Below are 19,196 nucleotides of genomic sequence, written 5' to 3' on the forward strand. Positions count from 1 at the left end.
TCTAAAAATAATTATTTGCATTAGGCTGAATAATGTCTGCGCGCAAATTTTGTTATAAATTTCACATTTCAGAGGCTGGTGGCGTCCCAAGTTATTGTACATTTATACTGATGAACAACACTTACTTAATGCACAGCTTCTGTGTCACAAATTTACAATGATCAGGGTATTGCATGATGTTCAAATCACCGTTTGCACAAAACGCTGCGTTCCTATTTCGTACTGACCCCGGGTTAAGCTTCACGCTTCATCTGCTTTTACGGGGATCCCCGCAAGGGAGTTCGTATCTCGGCTTCACGCATGTTGGACTTCAATTTCCAATAAGGCTCCGAGGCGTTCGTTTGCAGCTCGGTGTTTTCTGCTGCTGTGTTTTCCATTGCAATGCACGGCACACTATTTTGCACCACTTTTACTTAAAATAGTTTAACCTTTTTGGAATAACTACGTGACGCAGGGCGTGTGACGCATATTTTAAACCAATATTTTGTGCATTTGACAAGCAGAAAGGAATTATATATGGTCAAGGCGATTCAAAATCACCTTATAACCATGGTTCAAAGTTTATACAACATCAGACTAATAGAAAGTGTTTCCTATCTCGTGAAGAAAAGTATATAATTATAAGTGAAGTGGTTTTCACATTGGCTTGGAGTTTTTTTCATGTTGGCTAAAGCTATTGGTGAATAGGTAAGTGATTGCAAAACAGAAACATTGAGTTTGATGACTGTCACTATTATGTAAACGGGTGATTTTGCTGTGAACGTTGCCACAAAACAACATTGTTTTCCACCAACTAGGTCATGCTTGCTTCACTTGTAACATCCTCACGCAACCACAAATGGTAAGTCCCACATTCTTATCTGGTCTTTCTTCTTCATCCGTCGTCTTTTGTGATCTAGCGCAATCGCAGGAATGCAAAACTGAAGTTTTTTGCACGGATAATGGTTTGCGATGAGGTTCACAGCAGACAATGTTCCTATTCGCTTACCCAGCACGCTTGCTTAAAATGCGTCCTCACGCAATGGTAAGTACCCCAAATTACCTGGCCTTTGCAGGTTGTCTTAAACTCTTAGCGTTTTATGCCTCAATTAGGGTTTCCTCATCGAGATTGCCTTTATATCATCACAAAGTATGTGGAAGTAGTGATATATATTCAACATTTTCTCAACTCATGAAAAACAAGACCTATTTTATTTTTCTACATAACCATTTATGGCTTTACTGCTCCGAAGACAATTCCCATCGAGTCCAAGACATAATTTCTTTATTATCTACAATTTGAGACCATCCTCATTTACAAGTTGCCCCCATGAGACCAGTTGATTGAAACAGTGTGCAATGATTGCCGCTTACACAATTCTTACTTTTTCTATTCCCAGCATGCAGGTTCTGTGGAACTGACAGTAAGGTGAATGAAGTAAATAGTAAAAAAAACAGAAGAAATTTGCGTTCATTGTAAGACAATAATAATTATACTGCCAGCAGGAGCAAATGATATGAAAAATCCTGCATTTTTATTGGGTGTCGTCTGTTCACTCCAGGTTTCCTCCAATTGTGAAATAACTACATCCTCAAGTCCTTGCCTAATTCCCCTGTTTCCTTTTTTAACATCGTAGGAATGCAAAACATTACGTCATAGCAACAGAATATTGGGGGTTTTGCAAGCCTAAAATAGCTCCACGTCAGTTTGGCGAGAAATTAACCTGAGTCTCGTTGCTTTTTTTATTTTCTCGGACATAGGAACGTCCCAAATACTTGCCAAACATCGTATTGGTGTTTGTTGTTTATTTTGTCACCATAAACGCAATATAAGAGTGTACACATTTGTCGTTAAATTCAAACAGTTTGTGTGAAAATAACAAAGCGACGAATGCACGGTTTTCAAGACTTGGAAGTTAATTTCAGTTTATATTTAATGAAAAAAGCAAAAAACGTTAGTTGCAATGTTTAAGCTCTGGATTTCTCAAGCGTATATATTTGTCCCCTTTTGGCGTGAGGGGCAACACAGACGAAGCGATTTTCCTTTTACATCTTTGTACAAGCGGACAGGATATTATAAAAAGTATGTTCAACTGATTACATTTGGGCGCTTGGAAACGCCCCATCTGTCGTATGTCCTCCCTTTTGACCATCGTTTTATGGTTACATTGAAAAACTGCTATGCCTACACATATATAATCTGTCGTGCATTGCAATGGCGAAAACTTACAGTCGAGACGCCGAATTACAAGGGGATCCTTGTAACGAACTCCCTTGCGGGGAGCTCCGTTAAGCAGACGAAGCGTGAAGCTTAACCCCAGGTCACTACGAAATTCGAACAATGCGTCAAGTGAAAATAAAGCTTGCTTGCTGATACAGCGAACAATTACAATCCCTACAACAGTTTTAGGTGCTCTTTGTTCAAAGATGTATTTCGAAGAGCAGACAATACACTCTTTCACTCTAATTTGTGACTCAGGCTCATGAAATAAAGGTTGTTTAACAGTATAACAATACGATAACGTGGTACCCCACCGGCCTCTGAAATTTTAATTTTTTTACCAAAACCTGAGCTTTTTGGTGCAGACATTTGGAGCAAAAAGCGTGCAAATAACTTACCTTGCGGAGATTCACCATCGAGCAGACAAAGCGCGAAATTTGACCTTTTATAACCTGCTCTTAACATTTAGGTTGTTGAATGACATGACAAGTTTTCAGGGTTTTAAAAAGGCTTTTTATGTTGTAAAGCGCTGAAAGTTTATTACCGCCAAAACCTAATCGGGTTTCGTGTCCAGGATAACAAAGGTTCAAATCCCGGTGTGGTAAAAAAATCTGTGTGACACATGTTTGGCACCATTAAATTCGTGTGTTACAATCGCGGTTATATACAGTCGAACAATGCCATGTTCTGTGCCTATAATTGTGGGCAATGTTGTCTTTTAATATATATGCAGGGACATGAACAGGAGTTCCCCCAAGTGCTGCCAGCACATTATCTCTGAACCGTTGATGCGTGACCACTTGTCCATTCGTCGCATTTGTTTCATCACAAATGTACACTCTATGTCCAAAATGCCTACTTTATTGCAAAATAAGCCTTGAACAATTGCAATATTTTGAGAATATTTTGAATGCTGGCAATACTTATTACCGTAGTTTATTTTTCAATATGTTTCAGAGAAAACATTAAAGCAAACGGAATTGTAATTAATATCCGCACACCTTTTTTAGATTGTTAAAACCACAATCTGTCTTTCGGACAACCATTAGCAGTGACGTATTGTTTGTATTCGTGTGATTGCACCATGTTACTTGCAAGGATCTGGTAAAGTGAGGTATTTGTCTTCAGAGGGCGCCCAACAAAAAAATGTGAAGTTACCACAACATTCACGCTCGTGTAGTCAAGAAATGATTCATATAGTTATCACAAAGGTTCATATATTTTTGTGAAAACACATGCCCATATATAGTGTGCGGAAACATTGCCAAAAGAACGTCGAGATGTAAAAAATGCAATTGGAGGCTGCGTAATTGACCAATTCTATACAGCGATAATATGAGTTTTCAGCCATTTTTTACATTTGCAATTATCACTTTACTGTTCTTCATGAAAATTTCGAAATTGTAATGGAAAGTAACTTTTTATTTTTTATTCTCAACATGCAAGATCTGCGGAATATGTCAGTGCATAGTTTGGTTGTTATAGATGAAATTTGCATCCATTCAATAATATTCGCCTCAAGCAAGAATGGTATCGGAAGCGCCACAGTTTTGTGGGTGTCATTAAATCATCCCATCGGTTTCCTCAAGTTGACAAATACCCGACCAATAGTTATACCTGCCTTCTTCATCAGTCTCCTTTTGTAACGTGGTGTAATCGCAGGAATGTAAAACAAAAAGTCACAGCTATTGGGTATCCGAAATAAAAATTGGTACTAGAAGCTAAAAAATGTGCAAATATGGACGGATATTAATCAGAATTCGGTTTGCTTCACTCTTTTTTTCTGTCACAGATTGAAGAATAAACTATAGTAATAAATTCTCCCAGCATCCTAATTATAGTAATTGTGTTCAGCTTACTTTGTGATAAAGGAGACAAGGGTGTATGTTTGTCGTGAAACCACAGTGGCCGAGTGGTCACGCATCAACGGTTCAAAGAGAACGTGGTAGTAATACTTGGGTGTGGCCCATGTCTTCAAATGGTAGTTTTGAAATGGACCAACTTTTTGCGCCGGAACGCACAGGTTTTTTGTAACAAAATTAACATTTCAGAGGACAGTGGCGTCCCACGTTATCGTAATGTTATACTGACAACCTTTATTTTATGAGTCTGTGTCACAAATTAGAGTGTAATATAGTGTATTGCCTGCAGTTCAAAATAAATCTTTGAACAAAATGCACCTCACACAACCTTCCATATATTTGCTTTGAAAACATTACAACTGTCCTCTGTATCAGCAAGCAAGCTTTATGTTCACTTGACGCATTGTTCGAATTTCGTAGTGAACTGGGCTAAAGCTTCACGCTTCGTCTGCTTAACGGAGCTCCCCGCAAGGGAGTTAGTTACACCTTGTATTTCGGGTTCACGTCCTGACTCTTTTTTGGCCATTGTAATTCACTACAGATCATGTATGTATGGGTATGGAATATAATACCAACTTTTTTCATAATATATTAACCTTTTTGTAATAACTGCATTAAGCATTGTGTTACTTTCGCTTAAATTGCTTCAGGCATTGTATTTTCCTTAAATATTAATTGAAATCCCGAGCATTCCGCGCATTATTTTTCACATTCACAGTTTCATTTTAACGACAATGTATGCAGTCTTCTGTTGTATTTATAATGAGAAAGCAAACAACAAACAAACACGTGTTTAGCAGATATTTGGGAAGTTAAACTGATAATAGTTTATTTTCGAACCCATGTCCGAGAAAAAAAAGAAAGCAACGAGAATCCGGTTAATTTCTCGCTAACTGACGTACAGCTATTTCAGGCTTGTAAAAACCCCCAATATTTTCTTCGAACCTCCAAAGCTCTGACGCATTGTTTCACATTCCAGCGCCCAATGTTAAAAGAAGAGACATAGGGGAAATAGGCAAGAACCTGGGGATGTAGTTATTTCACAATACGAGGAAACCTGGGGTGAACAGACGACACCAAACAAAAATGCAGAATTTTCCATATTTGCTCCTGGAAGTATAATTATTATTGTCTCACAATAAACGCGAATTTCTTCTGTTTTTCACCAAACTATTTGCTTGATTCACTTTACTTTCAGTTCCACAGAACTTGCATGCTAGGAATAGAAAAAGTAAGAATTGTGTGAGCGGCAAACATTGCACACAGTTTCAACTTGTAAATGAGGATGGTCTCAAATTGTAGATTGAGACAACCTGCAAAGGTCAGGTAATGGGCGTGAAGACGCACTTGCTACAAGCGTGCTGGGTAAACGAATAGGAATGTTGTCTGCTGTAAACCTCATCGCAAATTATTACCCGGGAAAAAAGTTCAGTCACAACTGCTTTAATATAATAGTCTGTTCTTCTCGCACAATAAAAAAACAACTGTTTTTGTTCGAGAAAATACTAAAGCAAAATTAATTCGGTTTGATATCCGTTTATATTTGCACTGCGCCACATTACAAATGACGACATGTCAAAAGGCAAGTAACTGGTGCGGGTGTTCATCAACTGGAGGAAACCTATAGGATGAACAAAGGATACCCCGCAGAAAAAAATGCAAGGATATGCGTTATAGTTATTACAAAAAGGTTAAAATATTTTAAGTAAAAGTGGTGCAAAACATGTCCATATATAGTGTGTCGTGCATTGCAATGGAAAACACAACAGCAGAAAACACCGAGCTGCAAACGAACGCCTCGCAGCCTTATTGGAAATTGAAGTCCAACATGTGTGAAGCCGAGATACGAACTCCCTTGCGGGGATCCCCGTACAAGCAGACGAAGCGTGAAGCTTAACCCGGGGTCAGTACGAAATAGGAACGCAGCGTTTTGTGCAAACGGTGATTTGAACATCATGCAATACACTGTCCTGTTGTAAATTTGTGACACAGAAGCTGTGCATTAAGTAAGTGTTGTTCATCAGTATAAATGTACCACAACTTGGGACGCCACCGGCCTCTGAAATGTGAAATTTATTACAAAATTTGTGTGCAGACATTATTTAGCCCATTGCAAATAATTATTTTCACAGATCTGCATTTACAGACGCTCAAATATTTCGCCTTTCATAAACCAACCCGTGTACGACTATCGGGTAATTCCAGCATTCTTACTGCAATTATTCGTTTGCAGAAAAGCTGTTCGTGGTTTCATGGGAAACAATTTTGGGTGATTTTTTTTCGTGTGCTGCGTTGGGGGAGGGTTATTATTTCACAAAAGCTGCAAACCCACCGTGTGCTCGTTGCGGCAATCACCTCTAGCGTTCGTACCCAGATATACCAGTTTGGGAACTCACATACAAAGTGTGGGTACGCGTCCCCAAACCTTGTTTCATTGTGCTTTAACGAACAAAGTAATGCATATTTAGGTTATCTGTTTGCAAAGGCAATTCAGTGAATGACTTGAATGACGTGAATGACTTGAATGACGTGGAAAACGTGGAAATTAATGTGAAATTTAAATGTGGCAGATGCAAAAAATAGCCATCGCCTCTGAAAACGAAATCGTTTCCGAGGCGAGTGCCATTTGCCAGCGAACGCCTTGCACAGTTCCATCGCGGATATCCCGTTGCATCAGACGTTAATCTTAACAATGGGCGGCACTAAAAATAGGCATGTTACGTATGTGGGTTTGGTTTCCTCACAAATTTTTGTCTAACGCACTTAAACTATGCGTAAAATAGTAGCTTACAAAAAACGAAAATTTTACTTTTAGATATGTTTCTACTGCGAGAGACTATTGTCCTCATTTGGGTAATTTTGGTAGCCGGATCATGTTCGTCAAACATATACAATTTCAGGTTGGAATTTTTGTTCCAAAATCCTTTGATAAACATGATTCGTTTTAGTGCACAATTTTTCGCCCCAAACCGTGTTACGATTTCCGCGATATATGCTTTCAGAGTACGCAGAAAAGGATTCACGCACTGTTAGGTAAGGCGTGATGATATGTGTTTACACTATACACATCTGTTAAGTGATTGTGTCTGTTGAGTACTTGCTCAAGTTTTTTTTTCAATCTGTCAGCTTTTGCTACCTGACATGATTGTCATGATGCATAAAATCATCCGGTTCGAACAAATTCAGGAAGGGTCAAATTTCGTGCAAAACATTACGAAGAAGGCAAATCTGAACCCAGGTGGGGCTGCACACATTCCACAGCATTACCTCAACCCGTTTGTGATGTCATAACGGGGAAAATTCTGCAGTATATAAGAAACGCCCAGTAGAAAATAATGCGCACTACGCCGTGTCTTTTGGGATAGGTGGGCTCTTTCTGCCGGACAATTGATTTAGCACTAGCAAAAACGACACCATTTTCGAAGACCTTTGACGATATATATATTTATAAAGCGTTTCACATTTAAACAGCAGAAGATGCATAGGCAAATCTGGTTAAAACTTTTTACGCCGTGCCAAATTAGTCCATTAATATATTGGAACTACCAATTATTGGGGGTAACTTATTGGGATGAATCAAAGTCATTCTTATACGTAAGGCGCTCTTAGTTTCTACATCGTAAATAAGCTAAAAGCAGGTTGGTTTCGAGGCAAATTGTATTTTTCTCCAAATCCGTGTGTCGAGCGTACCCCAATATTTACTTGGGTATATTAACACCAGGGAATGCTTATAAAATATATGTGTTTTGAGTTAAAACAGAATTATATACACTTGACGTGAATGACATTAACGATAAACATTTCCATTAGCATATAATAACCAATTAATACTGACTATTTTATTTACTACCATTTCCCTTTTTTACACAGTAATACAAAGTCATTGAAAGGCAAAAAAAATAAAGCAATAAAGCAAAATGTGCTTTACTAAAGAAAACACAAAAATTCTCAAGTCAATCGTTTCCAGATGCCTCTACGCAATTTTTATTGGGTTTGCTGTTTGGCGAGTGGTGGAATACAAAGATGACAAAAGGTTTTATGGTTTGCTGTACATTCTAGTGCCTCTGGCAGTTGAGGCGGGGTACATGGCATATGGACGCCGAGGAAACGAGTATAAGTGGTAATATATTAAGCCTAATTTAGTATTGTTTTGGTTTTCATTATATACATTTTATTTAGGTGTTCTAATTTTTCCCTTTTTACAACATTACATTCAGCATTGAATTTCGTACCGTCCTCAAACTATTGTTAAAATGTACTTATTCCTACCTTTAAAGCCTGCTAATCCTTATTTGGCTACATTAATTGAAAAACCCATATTGGAAGGGTAACAAAAAACAATTGCGAGAATCATCTTCCAGGGCTGCAGTATGGAAGCCCTTTCGTCTGCAGGCTCCCTTCACCTACAGAAGTAAAACGTTCTTCTATTTTCACAGGATCAGCCCTGCTGTGTTAGTCTACATGGTTGGTTCCATTCCATGCATCTGGATTTGGGAGATACAAGCCTTCAACATTCACAACAATATAACAACAACAAACGTCACAAGTTGTACTAGCTCGGTCAGTTTGGAAATGCGTATATAATTTTTAGCACACTGTTCTTGATTTCGGAAAGTTATAGAATATTAGCAACACCAAAGGAATTTGTCTTGTAGTGTGCGATACAAGCAAGCAAATCAGAAATGTTTTTCACATTTAATGATATTTCTCAACATAACCAAAACCTAAACCAAAACGAAAGTCATTTTCATACGTGTTATGTCAGTAACGTCAGATAAAACTCGTTTTCTCATTAATGCAAACATTATAACCAATATAACAGCCCAATAGCCTGTTTTACCCAGTTGTTGCTGTTTTTTTGACCTTGTTGTTGCTAATATTATGACGTTTAAATTTCTAGTTGGGAATCAAAATTTGTGTTGATCATAAAATCTGGACGCTGATTTTGGAACAAGTTATTCTTTTCATGTTGATTTTTGGCAAGTGGGTGGCGCCCAAGGGCGGAATGACGAGCGACGAACTCTCACAGCTCCTGTTGGTCTATCTTGGTGCTGGTGGAGATATTTCAGACATATTGGGTCTCATTAGGGACGACGACGAAAATCCGGTGGGATAATAGTCTTTAAACAAAATACCAATTCAAAGTAAAGTTACTTTTACGTTTCTTGTGAATAAGATTTACATAAAAAAATAACTAGGAAATGTTTTTGACCTATTTGCTCTGTACACGTATGTATAAAAGTTTGAAAAAGAAAAAATGAATCAAGTTTTTCATGGCTTTGATGGGTCAGTTTATGAATTCTTTCCTTTACAGATTAAAAACTACGCTGTAACGATAATTGTACTTGCTGCATGGACCTTGAGCTTGCTGCAGTTCTCTTTGGTGACCACCGCATCGAAAGAGCTTCCCCGTCTAGCGAGGCTAATGAAAGGCTTGGAAGACGAGCAAAAAGAGGCAGAAGATGACCAAATAGAAGCCGAAGATGGCGAATTGGAAACCAAAAACGTGGAGATAGAAATGGATTCAAGTACTATGGTGGGACGTTTCTCTAGCTTTAATACAGTTTTATAAACGTTATTCGTAAACATGGTGTTGGCTGCTTTGTCCGAGATGCTTTTGTCTAAAGAAATTGTAATGGTTCCATTCAACCGCCAGTAGATTACACCCATATACCACATATGCCATTTCAGAGTCCAAACTTTCATACGGATCTACCACTGAGTACAATTACTCAAAGCGAAGAAAAGGACGACACCGAGGTGACACCTATCGATGAACCGAGCGTGTGTTGTCTACCTTGCTCTTACACTGGCCAGTATTTCTGTTTCTACAATGAAATATGGGGCATGGTTATTGGATTAATGTTTCAAGACATACCATTTCTTGCCCTTCGCCTTGTGGTTTTGATCAAGTTCCAAATAATTTCGGCTACTACCATATTTTTCACTTTCAAAAACTTTACAGTAATCCTGCTATTAATGAATCGCGTTCGTATCGTAATCTTGGGGGAGAAACGTGACTGGTTAAGAGTTATGAGACAAGCTCACCATCTAAACACACAACGATTGAGCGGGGTTAATTTGGATATAAACATACAGAACGTACAACGCAAAAAGCGAAAGTGGCTAATATGGCGAGCGTAAGCATTGTACAAAACGTTTGGAAAGGAGGCACATGCATTTCGCCCCGGATATACTAAGAATGTAATTTGAGGAAATGTTTGCAAAAAAACTATGTTGTGCGACTGTTTGGTATAAAATAAATTTACAACAGCACTTCTACAACAATAAATTCTCAATAATTTTAACTATGAATTGTCACTATCACTTTCTTTAATTTCACGCATAAGTCCGTTTACTTGTTGTCTGAAAAATCTCATGTTGTGTGAATAAAGCTTTTGTGTTCGAATCCCATTGCGTGTAAAATGTGTTTTAACAACTTAACCCTTATACGTGTTGATTTTACGTTACTAACCTGCTTTACTGGAACAATAAAGTGGAACATTGCAGTGGTACTTGCAGTAATTGACGTATATTTTTGGAAGCAGTGAAGTGATTGAAAATTTGGCATTAGTTGGAAACTGGCACTCGGCGTTCAAAGGTTGCTTTTTCACATTATACTATCTATGTTTCTCAAACTGTGTGCCTCGAAACCTTGTAATATTGAAAATTATTTTAAAGTCTTCATGCTTGCACTATCCATTATCCAATAGGTGTAAATTGGACCACTCGGTCCAAAATTTTTAATTGCCAATTATTCCCTATATGATAAAAACTAGATTTTGTTTTTTTGCTTGACAATAGTTTGGGTGATAACTTACCAAATAGTGTCAATAACTCTTCTGATCAACGCCTATACTTTTTTTTAGGATTTTAACTTGAGTGGTCCAAATTACACGACTTTCCCCTAATATGGTAAAAACTGAAAATAGGTTGTGACCACCAGGTATTATAATGAATTATGAATCAAGCGTTCTTCTGCTGAAAAACAATAAATATACACCTTTTGTTTATAAAAGATTGTATTTTCTGACGTTTCGCCTGTACGTACGACTAGGCTTCTTCAGAGAATAAAACAAACACAGTAGCGAACCATGGGCAAAGGAATTAAGCGACGAATAAGTATAAAAGGGCGCAAACACAGCGGGACATAAATCAATGGACAACATCAATCACGGGTTAAACGGCCAAACGTGGGAAACAAAAATGATAAAACTATGGTCGTGTTGTGCTTCTCGGGTAAATTTGATAGAAGTTTCGATATTGTTTATGTGATTAAAAAACCCTGCGACCCCGTCTTTCGCTGTGATGACGTACGTGTCATCGACATAGCGGAGCCAAAGTCGCGGGGGTGTTTGAAGGAAGCAAGAGCGGTTTGCTCAATCTGTTCCATTGTAATGTTGGCCAGAACCGGTGAAATAGGAGAGCCCATGGGGGTGCCAAATATTTGTTGGTAAATGTCGTGTTTATATGTGAAAACAGTCGAGTCTAAACACACAAAATCTGTCGGAATTGACGTAAACAGATTAACTACATCAAACGATACTTTTTGACACTCATGCTAAATAATCTTAACAAACTCCCTGGAATTTTTTACAGTGATCTATATTTTGGCAAAACCTACCAGTGATAAAAGATATGCCCGTCAAATTTTTTCAACTATTATTTAAGATGTACATTGAAACCTAATGTGAGTATTTGGAGACAATCTTCAAAACAATATTTTGATTTTAAAATGCAAGTGTGTTTCGTTTTGCTCAAAACCGACTTGTTTCGCTCAAGGGCATCATCAAGTACCCAATAATTCACAATTATTTTGTTTTTGAGCGTTATGTTTTTCCCCAAAATTTCGTTTTTGTACAAACGAAAAAAAAACGAAAAAGTGTCATACGAAACAAAATTTCGTTTTTCAAAACGAAAGTCAAAACTAAATGAAGAAACCCCATGCATTTAGATAGGCTGACCATGCCCAAGAAGAAGTAAACATTGATTTACCAAGCCCCAAAAAATTGTTATTTGCTGGACCTACTCCGTATGACGTCACAGTTCCCTTTACAGAGCAGACTAGGTGCTAGAAAGCGTTCATCTTTCGTCTGGTTGACTAGCGCAGGAAGCAGTCAATTTTAGCCTGTTGTAAAACTTTAAATAGTAGTTGAACTGGTGAAACTGGTGTTTGAAATGTCATCAAAAAAAACGCATTGCAACCAATGTCTTTAAAGGCGGATGTAAGCGGGCGCTGGGAAATGAACATCAACCAACAATAAATTATGTCGCCCGCAGTGTAGATTAGCGGGAAATGAAACTTTTTATCAACGTTTTTATTGCGCATATGTAAAGTTTTATTATGCAGCTCTCAAAGATTATTATGGCTGTTTTTGCACATATATGAATTGGGTTAACACGAGCCGGTAGCAGAGTATAGAGGTGGTGGTGCTTTGCGATTTGTACATTGTTGAATTTATTTATATTTTACTATGGGACAAGGGTAGGTCTCCCGACATTCTTAAAGATTATTGTTTGAAAAGAAAACGCTGTAGTGACGGAGAAAAAGGGTAGTTATAAGATTGATTTTCATTCATCACGTGCGTGCGTTGTCTGGTCAATTGATCACTCTTTAAACACCTGGCGACCAAAATGACTTGGAAAGAAACCCGTTACCAGAGAAAATTTTTGGATACGCCCCTGCTATGTAACTCATTACAAAAAAGTTATATTGTTGCAAAGAACAGTTGCGTTAATATTATGCTACTGTGCTGCCAGGCATATTGTATTTTAATTAATCTGTTTTTCTAGCACAATTAATCGTTATTTTTATTCACCTGCTATTCAAGTAGGCTTCCTCAGGATAGCCATTAAAATCACGTATCAGAGGAACGGATTATTTAAAATAATTACATTCTTCAGTTTAAATCTGCTTTGTGTTTTTGGTGGTGGTATTTGAGCTTGCAGATACTAGCGACGAAAGATGTGCGGCATACTTTCCAAACGCTGCCCTATCGGGGTTTTCCAGACGATAAAATCCAACTTCAAGATTGTCAAGTCGATTGTTTCCAGATGCCTGTACGCTCTGTACGTAATATTCGCCGTGTGGAGGGTGGTGGTTTCCTGGGGCGATCAGAGATTCTGGTATTTGTTGTTTTTCTTGCTCCTCTTTTCGTTGAAGGACTCTACATGGCTTTTAAACGAGGAGGAAATGAATATAAATGGTACTTCAACTGTTTCCGTATGTTTCCTATGGATTTTGTCAGTTTTGCTTCACGTGTTTGTGTCTGCTTGTAAATATACATACAAAAGTAATGTTAAGACCGCTAAACCTTCCTGTACTATATTACAATGGAGTTTCGGAAACGAACGCCATTTGCAAGCGAAGATGCTTTAGAAGCGGTTAAACATATCTAAGGTTTTTACTACATCCTTATGTCCAGATCATATTTTACAATAAGCTTACCGTGAAATTTGTTTTACCTTCAACCGTTTGTATGAAAACGCGTTCATACAATAGCAAGTGTTTTCGTGAATACCAGAATGCAACGTGGAAAATGCAACGATTGTTCAGCAAATTTGAAGAACAACTTATAGCATTTTTTATTATTGTTGCAGGGTAAGCCCAAGCATATTGATATATTTATTTGGTGCGATTCCGTGCGTCTGGCTTTGGGAGATCAATTCCTTCCAGCTGAGAATGAACAACTTACCATCCAACAACGTAACTACTTGCGATGAGGAGGTGGGTTTTGACACAAACTTTCATCGCAAAAACTATTTTAAGATCACAACTAAAAAGCTGTTTTGTTGAAAAGTTTGGATTTTGTCTTAATCACGAAGCGTGGGATTTGGCAATGAAACAAATAATTCTTTTCATGATGATTCTCGGCAAATGGGTGGCGCCTAAAGGTGAAATGTCACGTGATGAGCATGCCCAGCTCCTATTGGTTTATCTCGGCGCTGGTGGGGACATTTCCGAAATGCTGGACCTCACCAGCAACGAAAATATACAGAAAGTGAGTCGAGGTTTTCAGATCTGATAATCACACTAGTTTCACTCGAAAACTTTTTGTATGTCGTTTATTAGTGACAAAGTAAAATGTTTTAATTATTGGAAATGAGTTCTGAAATATTTATTCGAATTCAAAAAAACTTCAGTAAAATGATGCGTTTCAGGGTTTTTTAAACCATTGCAACAAAATCGAAGCATGCGAAAAATAAATGTGATATTTGGATTGTCCAGATCGAAAATCCCCTGGTAACATATCTGATACTCGCCGTCTGGAGTGTCGCTCTACTGCAATTCAGTTTGGTAACCACAGCGATAAAAGAGATGCCTCGTTTAGCAAAGTTGTTGAAAGAACTAGAGGACGAGCAGAGGCAGGACCGACAGACGGGAATAAGCTTGGCTGAAGCTGTAACAGTAAGTTGAAAGATCTTGCAGGGAATACAGCCACAAAAACGTTCGTTTAAAATACAAGCACAGTTTAAAACAAGTAATCTTTTGCTTGAACATAAGCTGCTGTTTTAACATTCGAGCATCACTAAATTTGATTGCCTGATTTGTGTTAAAAACGATTGTCGAGATCATGTTCGCATTAACTTTTGCTGACAGATTTGAAACAGATCACGTCCCTTGCTTTGACAGTTTGATCCGGCATATTTATGTGGAAACAGAAAGTTCGGTGAAAAAGAGAAAATTTATTTCCAAAACTCTCTACTGTTGATTGTTTTCGCATAAATTTATCACTAAGGATGGGAAAAATTACATTGGCGGCGACCGGTTGTAAAACAAATATAAATTGCGTTGTGGTGGTACTGTTGCTGCCAGGCAGTGTAAATTTACAGTTCTTCTGAATAAATTGCATTGTTTGTTTAACTTTGATCTGTACGTTTTTAGTATCCGGATCGCAAGATCGAAGCTTCCGCCGGCGGCGCAAAAGGAATGGCAAATTCCCATCAAAGCGACGAGACGCCTGTGTGTTGTTTGCCTTGTTGCTACGATGGCCAGATATTTTGTTTCCACAATGAGGTGTGGAGCATGATAGTGGGTCTCCTCTTCCAAGATATTCCATTTCTGGCTGTCCGGTTGATAGTAATGATCAAATTTCGGGCAATTTCACACAACACCATATTTTTCGCCTTTAAAAACACAATGGTGGTTATCCTTCTGCTGAATCGCATCCGCACAGTCATTGCGAGTCAGAAAAAGAATTGGCTTTATATAATGACACAAGCTCGTCACCAGAGAATGCAACGCATGAGCGGGGTCGACCTTCAAATTAACGTGGATAACGTGATAAACAACCCTGGTGCAACATTGCAAACGCTTTGATAAGACTATGGTGTATATCCCACTTTGATTGCTCTGTTACATTTGGGAAATATTGTGACGCATATATCATGTACACTGAATGCTGTTGAAACACGAAGGCACCAGGCGTACAAGAAATGTTTTTATCCCATGCGTTTTGGTCACACGCATGAAACTTCCACATTGTAATGGCATTTTCTAAATTGCTACAGGTTGTAGTTTGTACATAATGTACATAGAAATGTATCTTGTTTTGTTTCAATTTTACCAAGTTTTGCTTTCTTTTTTCGTTTTACAATCACAATCATGCACCGCGTTGTTGTTCTTGCTCTGTGGACAAAACGTTTTATTTCATTTCACAAAAAAATCTGTGACCACTGAGTCACTTGACCAATTTTTCTAAATGTAAATTTTATTGCAATTAAATGGAAGGTTTGTTTGCACTGATTACCAACTGGTTCAAGCAATACCCGAAGAAAGTTAAAGATGGTTGACTGACATTTGTTTGCGTAAACAATTTCGCCCTGTCTGCAAATAGTGCTGTTTGTTGTCTTGCTTTGGTATACACGTTTCCACGTCAGAATCTTTCGCAGTTAAATCGAATAAATATAGTCTGCGTATTTACTCTGTGCAAATCGAACCTTACGATTTTTTTTGCCTCAAATTGCACATTTGAAACTAAACATCACGTGATTTTATTCCCCTTTTTTAATTTCTATTTATGGCAATGAAGATTTTGTCAAAATGCTTCATTGGCTCAAAAAAGCAGGGTGTGTAATGCGTGCAATTATAGATAAAACGTCACATAAGGCGGTCGCGTAAGCGTCAATTCTCCGCAATGACTTGCTTTATGAGCGAACCAATATAAGCATTTACGACAAAGTGAAAGCTTAGTCTTCCCCCTTGATGTTGTCTTTAGTGTCTTCCGAAAACGTGCGTGACTGTGCGTGGTTACAATAATAACATGGGGTCGTCACGTTCTAAACTGGGACGTGCCTCATATCAAGCATCGTTGCGTCACAATAAAGTGAATTTTAAATATATTGTGAAAGATTATGATCATAACACCAACGTCATCATCGTGTGTCGCATTTTTGAAGCCTATCGAAAAAGACCACGCCTAGTAAAAGTTGGATCAAATCAAATCTTTTCAGTTGCACGACGACTAAGACATGCGAGAACAACAAAATATAAGGAGAAAACAAATGAATTGATAAAACCAGTGGGGCTATAAGTCACGTGCCCACACACGCTAAGGGGATTTCCACAGGGAAGATGTACATTTCCTCCTACATGAATTTATAGTCGTACGGAAAGAAAGAGGAGATCACCTTTTAGCCTCAAAGAAATACGATGCTGAAACTCCCTTTGCCATTACATTTCTATTTCTGTTGCAGCAAGTACAAACTGTGGTAATAAACATAAATACGAGTTTTTGATGCCAAAAATCTTGTAGATAAACCCTATCACATTAGATGTTAGTTTGGCATGACATAAATGGTTTTGTGCTTGTCAAAAAACACGACGTGATTCGACAAAGTTCACCGAATAAAGTTTTAAAATTACGTCTTTTTTTGCAAAGACATTTTTTCTTGGCCAAACATGTTTTTGTCAATCGCCAGAGAGAGACAGAGAGCCAATTACATCGCCTGATTTACAGTGTCACAAAAGCGTTCAGAAACATTAAGAACAATAATCTAGGGTGAATTCCGGTGCGGTTTTGGTGACGCTTTTCCTTTGCGTGTAAATTTCTGGCATTGTGAGGTAAAGACTAAACACAAGGCAGAAATCTCCATGACTTTGGATCTCCAAAAGACTACAAAACCCGCTTTGACAACTAAAGCAAAGCGAGTTCGCTGATGAATTGGACGCATGTGAGTTCAATGGGCGTTGTCCAAACAATGGCCAAAGGTGTGTAGATATTACATTATGTTTTTGTAATGCAATGGTCAGGGCTATACATTCAATGGTATACTGTGAGTATTACATCTCCGTTGCCTACTGTTACAAAAATGAACGCAAAAAGACTCTGGGGTTGTAAGAATAAATAAGTTTACTTCATTTTCAAAAAAACAGAACACAGAGAAATATCGACATACAAAACGAATCACAACCATTATAATTCTTGCAAGAAAAAACACAACACAACAAACATTGGCCATCTGGCAGCAAGTAGGGCGTTTATGGAAGAAACGTATCCATCACGAACGAAAATTCGAGAGACCGTAAGGATGTAACATGCGGTCACGGATATGTCGAGCGAATTTGCGACGAGGATAGCACAATATTCTGGAACGAAAAAGAAATATATTGAATTCTGGGTTTTCTATATTCGCACGAATCGCTGTCAAGTAGTGTTCGAAAAGCTACGTCTACGCACACTTCCACCAATATGCGAATTATTGCGCCCGTATTTTTTGGCAAAAAAACCTTGTTGTCTTATCTTAATCGATAGTTATCTAAACAAAATATAGTTTAAAAACTTACTTATAGTATGGGCTATGCAGCATTCTTCTGAATAAATGCGGCGGAGCTTTTCCTAGTGCCATGGCCGAACATGGGAGCTGCGCAAAGGAATAATGGTCAGTATTGAATTTGGATTCTTTGTAAATTCATTCAACTGTTTTGACAACTTAAAGCAACAAACAACAGTTTACTTTGGGCAAGGCGCAATATTATTTACACAAAAGTTGAACAACTGAAAGTTTCAATGTACTTACTGCTACGTTACGCCTGGGTGCACTTTTCACCTCCTGTATGATGCAGCAAATTATAAGACTGGCAATAAGTAGTCGAGCCGTCGTGTTTTGTAAGTGCATAATTCCTCGTCTGTTCAATTCTTTTCGAGCTCTTTGGTTTTCACGGTTTGATATCTCAATGTTGTTCTCATGGCACGTGAGCCCCTTTATATATTCCTGCGCTGAATAAAAAACCCTCCGCAACAAAAAACAACCGGAAATATCAAAAGGTTCAAACCTTATTTGGAAAGCTGGGGTAACGTTTTGCGGAATATAAACCTCTACGTCACGTTTGCGTTTTCGGATTCTCCTGAATATTACCCAGTGGTGTGTGAAAAAAAGGTAACTCATACAACCGCATAGTTGAATGCTTCGTCATTTTTTCGATTTATGTGAAGAATTTTATCGCAGTACCTGTACTGAGAACATGGAAGCTTGTGGGTAAGAAAAATATTGTTTAAAGTTGTACTAAATGTCATTGTTAAGTGCCATGGACTTGTTGGCGTGCGTCCCTAATTTTAATGGTTTTGTTCGATATATTGTGACACAAAAGGACTTTCGTTTAGTTTAACAGTACAGTTTTGAAACAGCATGGAACTGCTTTAAATTCGATAACTTCATGACAGAATGACATCTATGATGAATTAAAGGAAGTCTAGAAGCAAGAAATGATCTGTGAACCCAGATTTACCTTCTGATGCCGAACTTTTCTTGCGTAACCTCAGCACGTGGAAATGTTGCCAACACAAAATGTCCACTCGAACGTGATCGCTGAAGCGAGAGAGCGTTAACAACCTATTTTAAAAACATTCGTAAATGTTGACAGTTAAACTGGCCTATTCGGGGAGCAGATAATCCCTCGAAAAATGCACGAGTTTACTTTATTTATACCAGTGAACTTCGCTTAAATGCCATGTTTTTTGTTATGCACGCGCAGGGTCATTTTGTCAATGGGCAATTGTTCACCAAACAGAACTTTGCCAAAACCCGGGCGGCCAACTTTGCATCTGGATTTACGTCCAAACCAGTTCCGCATTTTTCAAAAATACATCAAACGTCGCGAAATTGTGAGGAAAATCTATTGACGAGTTTTCCCG

The 19,196-nt window shown here is 38.1% G+C and overlaps 1 protein-coding gene and 1 pseudogene across 1 annotated transcript; both read left to right on the plus strand.

The window, feature by feature from the left end:
* The first annotated feature begins 8,523 nt into the window (after window positions 1-8,523).
* On the plus strand, window positions 8,524-10,206 carry LOC145902995 (transmembrane protein 26-like). Its single transcript, XM_082991086.1, has 4 exons — window positions 8,524-8,622; window positions 8,963-9,169; window positions 9,377-9,598; window positions 9,754-10,206. Exons 1-4 carry the CDS (start codon window positions 8,524-8,526, stop codon window positions 10,204-10,206), a joined length of 981 nt encoding a protein of 326 aa, XP_082847212.1.
* Window positions 10,207-13,027: 2,821 nt separating this feature from the next.
* On the plus strand, window positions 13,028-15,382 carry LOC145902996 (transmembrane protein 26-like; annotated as a pseudogene).
* The last annotated feature ends 3,814 nt before the right edge of the window (window positions 15,383-19,196 follow it).

The sequence above is a fragment of the Ascidia mentula genome, chromosome 5, assembly GCF_947561715.1.
Source record: "Ascidia mentula chromosome 5, kaAscMent1.1, whole genome shotgun sequence".
Lineage (NCBI taxonomy): Eukaryota > Metazoa > Chordata > Ascidiacea > Phlebobranchia > Ascidiidae > Ascidia > Ascidia mentula.

What these genes read in the sequence shown, in the direction of transcription:
- LOC145902995 (XM_082991086.1), top strand. Translation starts at nt 8,524, where the DNA reads ATGGTTGGTTCCATTCCATGCATCTGGATTTGGGAGATACAAGCCTTC. An exon ending in TCACAAGTTGTACTAGCTCG is followed by an intron (nt 8,623 to 8,962) that starts GTCAGTTTGGAA and finishes TTAAATTTCTAG; the next exon opens with TTGGGAATCAAAATTTGTGT. An exon ending in AAATGGATTCAAGTACTATG is followed by an intron (nt 9,599 to 9,753) that starts GTGGGACGTTTC and finishes ATGCCATTTCAG; the next exon opens with AGTCCAAACTTTCATACGGA.